Source organism: Acyrthosiphon pisum, chromosome X (genome assembly GCF_005508785.2).
Source record: "Acyrthosiphon pisum isolate AL4f chromosome X, pea_aphid_22Mar2018_4r6ur, whole genome shotgun sequence".
Taxonomy (NCBI): Eukaryota; Metazoa; Arthropoda; class Insecta; order Hemiptera; family Aphididae; genus Acyrthosiphon; species Acyrthosiphon pisum.
In genome coordinates this window covers 97,067,248-97,074,858 of record NC_042493.1, presented here as the reverse complement: position 1 = coordinate 97,074,858, position 7,611 = coordinate 97,067,248, and the positions used below count along the sequence as shown (strand labels likewise).

Genomic DNA, 7,611 nt, shown 5'->3' with positions numbered 1-7,611 from the left:
ACATTGCAGTCGTAAATTTATCTTCGCAAAATAATTGTTATTAATTGCTGCAAGCAAGAATGTTTGAAGTGTTATTACAACTTAAGATGCATTTTTATTTTATATAAAAATTTAAATAAGTGTCAGTTATTTGTTTTAATAATATATAATTATAATTTTTACGTAGCTTAAATTTGTGTGTCATGTATTGATCAGCTTTTACTAAGTCAATTTGTATATCCTAGGATGTACACAACGTGTTTAGTAAAAGCCCGAGTAAAATTTAGAATTTCAGCATTTACTGAGTACAAACAGTAAAACCTAACATTAACTAGTAAAACATAGGTTTACCTAGTGATCGGGCATTTACGGTAACATAGTAAAACAAGCTGAATATGTGCACTTCGTTGCCCATTAAATGTAACAACTATATATGATTCAAACTTTGTTCAATTCGTTATTTAATATTCGGTGTATGGTGTTTAAAATTAATCTTTACTTTTTCGTTGCCCGGAATTAAAATTCTGATTCGCAGCAGTATATTATCAGGTAGGCATCTACCTGCAGTAGATCGCGGACCCCTAGTTTGTACGTAAGTGTATGATTTAATCTAAAATACCAAAATTAAATCAAGTTTGTCGTATCCTACCTATGGTGGATTAATATAATCAATTAATACAAAATCCTAACCTAACCTGTTGCGTCACTGTTGTATTTTTGACTTCCAGATTTCCTACTTTTCCGGTGAATATTCCTAAAATTTTGTTTCATAATAACCTTCTCCATGGTATACTTTTTCGTTTAAAAAAAATCAAGAAGATCTGATAAGTGGTTCCAGAGTTGACCCTGTACAAAGATTTTCATTTGACATTTATATAGTTAGAAGATATATATAATATATTGACAAAAAATAATAATACAAATCAACAAATGTGCCCATAACCAATAGCAAGCAATATACAATACACTATTATTATTTTAATCCACAACTTAACTAGTTGTTTTTGGCCATGTCACCAGGTGTACACTTAAGAGGCCAAAACTCTGGAACCACTAATCGCACAGCGTACAAATTTCACAGGAACCATCTACATATTAATCTTAATATTCCCTAAAATTGTCATCGGGATCGGTTTGGTGGATCTTGAGTTATAAGATATATTCGAAATGTACACTTATTTTTATATATATAAGATATGCTTATAAAGATCTTAAAGGGACTCATTGAATCAGATTGTTTTGTCCGAACTTGATTATATCCAGATGACAAAAACATACTGCACGTGAGACATAAAACCAACGAAGTACATGACTAGAAATTGTAGCATACGATATTGTATAAAGCATTGTAATAAGTGGTTCTACAGTACAATATAATATTATTATGTATGATACCAATAATATTGGTTACAATAATACAGTATAAATACTAATTATAATAGCATTATTTCAATTGTATTTAAATAACTTAATTTTATGTTCATTCTATGCTTTTCCATACTTTATTCAACATAAAACATAACCTCGGTGACGACCAGTTTAGTTTTGGTGACGATCAAGTCAACACATGTTTGTCAATCCTATGAGTCAAACATCTGAACGCCTGCTGTGATTAAAAACCACACGTTTGTGCACAAGTCGGTCGCCAAGGTTACTCGTTATGTTGAATAGAATATAAGTATCTATTTAAATAGACATTTTTATTCACAGGTGTACAAAATAATATAAGTGAAATGATGAACAATTGTTGCTCATTTGAGGTTGAGCGACTGTATAACATTTATAGAAGTATAGATGACCCACATTGTTCAATATGTATGATGTTAAATCATAAAAAGGTAATAGAAAATACATTTTTCAAAAAATCACTTGTACCTACTAATAAATATTTAGATTAGGCATTATGATCAAAATATGATTGTTGCTCATACCAGTAAACGTTTTAAGAATATAATTTATTTTGAAAAAACTATATTTAAAAATCATAATATATTTTTAATGTTTGAATAGTTAACTTTCAACTTGGATTGGCAAATCATAGCAAAATCTTTCGTGTTACCCACTTTGAAGAATCCCACTAAAGCGTTATATATACATGCACTTTCTGGAAGTAAAGAGGTTTTTAAGGAAAAACTCATAAGATGTGAAAAATGTTATTTGACCGTTCACAAAGTGTGCTATGGCATAACTGTAGATACAAGTAGTCAATGGTTGTGTGATCGATGCACGAAAAATCCTAAGTTTGCTGTAAGTGTATTATAAAAAATAAATGAGATGGTGGCGCAAGTCGCAAATAATTTTCAAGTTAAATGAATACTCGTTTGACTCAAGAATTTATTATTTTTTATTTTTATCATTAAATTTAAGTTCTTTCTGTTTCTCATTGTTATAGTTTCATAGATTAATTTGTATACATAAAAAATATTTAATTTATCAAAAATAGTTTATAATAAAATATTAATATGTATTGAAATGTATGTACCTATAGGCTTGTGTATACTGTCCATTGAAAGGTGGTGCTATAAAAAAATTTAAAATCAATGGATGGTCACATGTTGAATGTCATCTTTTTGTGCACGGCAGTAGTCCATTAACTACCAATACTTTTTCAACAGACTTTATAACTAACCAAAAGGTATATTACTGGTTCATCCTTAAGTTGTATATTTTTATACCTAAATTAAGCAACATTTCAAATGTATTAAATATTTTACAGTGTGTAATATGCAATTTAACATCTGGTAATTGTTTTCGTTGCTCTGGAAGCAATTGCTGTGCACAGTTCCATATTTCTTGTGGAATATTTGCTGGATATAATTATCAAATTCAACAAAAGAGGAAGCATATTGCTTTAATGTATTGCAATAATCATTCATATATTCCAGATCAAGTAAGTTATTCTTCACATTGCTTATTATATTAGTAATTTTAAGGAGGATGTTTGTATTTTTAGAACAAGATAGTTCATATAAATCAAAAAGTATGGGCAAGACACTTGCAACATAAAAGGATCTCTGAATGTCGAATAGTAAAAATTAATAAAACTCCTTTAGGTATTGTGAAATTCAATGATGATACAATATCAGACAGTATTACACTAAAAGAAATTAAGATATTCTTGTTTGTTTTACATTTTGTATATTATTATCTTTCAGTAAAGCCTTTATGTTATATCACAAATTTACAGATATATAAAAAATAAAATGTTATGCAATCAAAATACAACATATGATTCTGCATACATCTATACTGTTTTCAGAATAAGAACTCACCAGGTGGCCACAGACAAAACCGATTTTTCTATAGATTGGATTTTTAAATCTTTTTATCTATCAACTTAAACTTGAAACTAACTGAATAACAGTATTATTTATATACATTTTCATGTTTTTGATTTATTTAATTATTGATATTGATTATATGTTTCTTATGTTATTCAATTATTTGGTGATATTTCAGAATCATAACAAAAGAATTTGGTTGTACCATTGATATAAACAATATAAATCACTAGTTATACTAAGAAATATGTTATTTAGTTGATAGTTTATTTGATTTTGTATTGTATGGTAAAGATTGAATTAAAAACAAAAAATATTAAATGCTAATATACTTATAATAAATTAATCAACCTGATTCTTAGGAACTTAATTCTTTTAAAATGCATTTTATGACTGTCTTTTTTTAATGTTTGCCCCCTTTTTTTATTAACATCAGTCAAGAATATTAAAACACTTGAAGTAAATAATATATTACTTACAACATAATTTACATTCTCTAATATTAATAAATAATTTTTTTTACTGTAATTATTTTTTTAGAACTATGCAAATAATTTTCCACCCATTGACAAAATGATACATTTAAAATCTTGTGACAATGGTTTATTTATGGCGTTAATTTATAAGCACATATAGATGGTAATTTATTGTAATTTATCATATCACATTTAATTTGAATAACTTGAAATTAATGTTATTGTACATATCAGGTTGAATATAAGGATGGTACATCTGGTTGTCTATTCCCTGATGATATATGCAGTTTGGATGAACGGTTTAATAGCAGTCTACAACGGCAAGCTAAATGACCATCTGGGTTAACTAAACATAAAAAAGAAAAGAAAATAATTGGTGTTTTACAAGTATGTTTACTTACTTAACTAACTATTTCATTTTTAGACTTTTAAGGACATAATATATATATATATATATATATATATATAGTTTAATCAACTTGTAAAAATTAATTTTATATATTGTACACATAATAATACTAAACCTATACATTATAATATAATGATTATAGCTCTGAAGTTATAGGAATTTCATATTATTCTATATGCTCCAGGTTTATAGAAGACCAATCTAAAAATGAATATTTAGTAAATTTCCTTGCATATTTTACAATATTTTCATGCATAATTACATGCATTTTTATATATTTTTTCATTTTTAGATCCTATGACCTCTGAACACTTATGATTACAGTTTTATTTTTACTACTTTATTTATAATATTGTATGATATATTAATTATATGGAAAAAAAAAACTAATATTAAAATGTTAATTTTATAAAAGGAACAATATATTATAATTTATATTTTATTGTTAATTACTGTTTATTAATTATTGTTCACGTTTGACAATCAATTTTGAGCATGCATAACTAGTCATCCAACTATTTGATTAATTTCTCTAACTAGGCCACATTTTTCGTGTCTTTTAACAAACTAAGTTTGTTTGTTTTTACCAATAAAAACATATTTTTCATACTCTTTATGATTACCCAGAATATAGCAAAATGTATTTGTAATATCTTTACTTAATCCTATATTCAATAAATTTAAATAGATGTTCATAAAACATAAATTATATAAGTAATGCAACATAATATGGAGTAGGTACGAGTAATGTGTATTTTTCTTTTTAAAATTTAATATGTACTTCAAACATAAAATTTTAAATTTTAGATTCTAAGCAGAATAATTGCAGTTTTTACAAGAATTATTAATTATGTGGTTTTTTTTAAAAAAATTTACTCTTGTGATAATCACCCTTTATATTAATCTTCAACTTGAGGTTACTGGTAGCCAATTGGATAATAATTATTATATTATAGTATATATAGTAAAGTTGTACAGGATAAATGTGTTTTTGACCAAACACAATCATCCCCATTTTAATTAAATTATTTATATTCATATATTTTTTTAATTTTTATATAGTTATACTTTAAGATATTTTAAATTCAAAACATCAATAAATAGCTCAAAATGAATGAAAATATTTTGAAAAATTTAACTTGTATAGAAAATAATAATGTAATAAACATTTGGGTGAGCATTTCAAGTACCTACAGCTTATAGTTTTTGAACCACAACAAAACAAGATAATCGTCATATGACAAATTGTTTATTTACAGGTGAATATCTAATGTCTTTGAACTTTAAACGCTCATAAGGAGGCCTCGGAAGTTGTAGCACTAAAAATGTTACTTTTTAGCTCTTAAATATGCACTTAAAAACTCCAAAATATGCGCTTTAAATAGCACAAAAAATCAAAAAATATGCATTTAAATTGAAAAAATTAAATTTATTTAAAAAAGTTAAATGTAATTATAAAATTTTATAAAATTGTTGGGCTCATAGACATCAGGGACTGTCTGGACTGTTGAATTATAAACCGTTAACAAAATATATATTAAATTACCAAAATATGTTTGTAAAAGTGTACTTATAAGATCTATTCATTTCCTATTTCCTAACCAAATTAATCATTATTTTCAACATAATGTGATAATTTCCTAAATTTTGTATAATATGTATGTATATATTATGTTTATTAAGAAAATATGCCTAAAAATAGCACTATAAATCCTAAATTAGCAAAATAGCAAAATACAAAAAACAGTAAATATGCAAAAAATAGCAAAATAAAATTTTGTGTATGGCATCAGAGAAGTGTGATATATATTTGAGTCTTACTTTGGATGTTCTAGGACGAACCAAGAAAAATATGCATTTGCTACAATTTCCGAGCCCTGCTCATAAGAAATGTATTTGACTTAACGGTAAACATTTTTTCTGTTAAATGTAGAAAAACTTGTGGGGTTCTTGAATTAAATTTTCAAATCTTAGATTTATAATACTATAGATAATTTTTTTAAGAATTTCTGACTCAAAATAATTTAAATATTTTCATGATATTGATTAATTTAATCAAAATTCTAACTTCAGGAGCTCATAAAAAGTAATGTTTATTTAAGCTCGACTTTTTTTAATTTCCAAAAACAGGAATTTATGCTTGCATTAAATTTTCAAGTTTCTTGACCAGGCTAAACATTTAAAAAAACTTATGAAAATGGGTTAGTTGTTGTCTAAATTTTACCGAGCATAGTAATTGATAAAATGAACATTCAGTCAAGTTTTAATGAATCTAGAGTTATTCGTTTTTGAATTAAAATAAAAAATGAAAATCGTTACAAGTGAAATCGAGTGAATATCCAATGTTGTAATAATATTAACTTCATACGCTCATAAAAATTTAATATGACTTACCAGTAGACATTTTTTTTTTTTTGATAAAGGTAGACAAACTTATGATAAATTACGTTTTAATTTTTAAAATCTTAGATTTAAAAAGTAAAATATTTAGGTATGAATTTCTAAATCAAAATAATTTGCACATTTTCGTAAATTTTACGTATTTTGTCAATATTTTAACTTTAAATGCTTATAAAAAAAATTGTGATTGGATTTTTAATATTATTCATCTGTCTTAGAAACAATTACTGGGAGCCTTCTATTAAATTTTTAAGCATTTTTACCCATAAAATAAAGTTTTATTGATATTTATGGAATAAAAAAGTATATCCAATGTTGTAAAAATATTTAATTGATATTTATATTATAAAATACTAAAAAAGGTGTGTAAATGGATGTCACTCTGCTGTACAGTAGGTTACAAGTGGGTTACTGTATAATGGATAGTATTAAATTTGAATTCAATGATATAATATCACTGTATAAGAAAAACGATTCTGAGCGGGGACGGTATGTCAGTCTAGGTATAAGGCATATTATATACTTATCTATGGTATTAAAAAAAATATTGACCTATAATAGGTTTCTATAATAAATTCCAAATTAATAAGTAAGTCAGAGGGCTATAATATGTTTCCTAAATCTTAAACGCTATCCACAATTTTGATTTTCATAGTATTATTACTATTATTGATGGGAAATCTTAATGGTTTTATTCTACAATAAATTATGGGACCTCGAATTTCACAATTCAGATATTGCCTAAGGCCTCGCAAATCGTAACGACGGCCCTGTCTACATCATCATATTTTAATGTAACTCTATTGTCTATATGTAACGCCGTCATATATCGTATAAAGACAATGGATCTCGTCCACCTTGTTTTAAGATTTTACTATTTTCTGAGACTATTACCACTTACCTGACCTGTCCGATAAAATAATAACATTTACATCTGTTAATATTAAATTATTTTGCAAGCAAGCGTGGAAAAAAAGCCTCATTGGATTTTACGGTTCTTGTTATGATAAAATAAAAAAGGAGGGTAAGTGGATGTCGCTCTGCTGTACAGTAGGTTACAAGTGGG

General features: G+C 26.0%; 2 protein-coding genes across 2 annotated transcripts in view; both read left to right on the top strand.

The window, feature by feature from the left end:
- LOC100164196 (probable lysine-specific demethylase 4B) overlaps nt 1-1,295 on the top strand; it is a 4,662-nt gene extending 3,367 nt beyond the window's left edge. Inside the window, exon 9 of the mRNA XM_029485327.1 lies at nt 1,243-1,295. Within this exon, the coding sequence (XP_029341187.1) occupies nt 1,243-1,295 (53 nt within the window). The remainder of the gene's footprint in view (nt 1-1,242) is intronic.
- Nucleotides 1,296-1,622: 327 nt separating this feature from the next.
- Nucleotides 1,623-3,251, top strand: LOC103309854 (lysine-specific demethylase 4C-like). The gene is made up of 5 exons (XM_029491596.1): nt 1,623-1,817; nt 1,990-2,226; nt 2,468-2,614; nt 2,696-2,869; nt 2,933-3,251. The coding sequence occupies exons 1-5, from the start codon at nt 1,713-1,715 to the stop codon at nt 3,179-3,181; spliced, it is 912 nt and encodes a 303-aa protein (XP_029347456.1). The 5' UTR covers nt 1,623-1,712; the 3' UTR covers nt 3,182-3,251.
- The last annotated feature ends 4,360 nt before the right edge of the window (nt 3,252-7,611 follow it).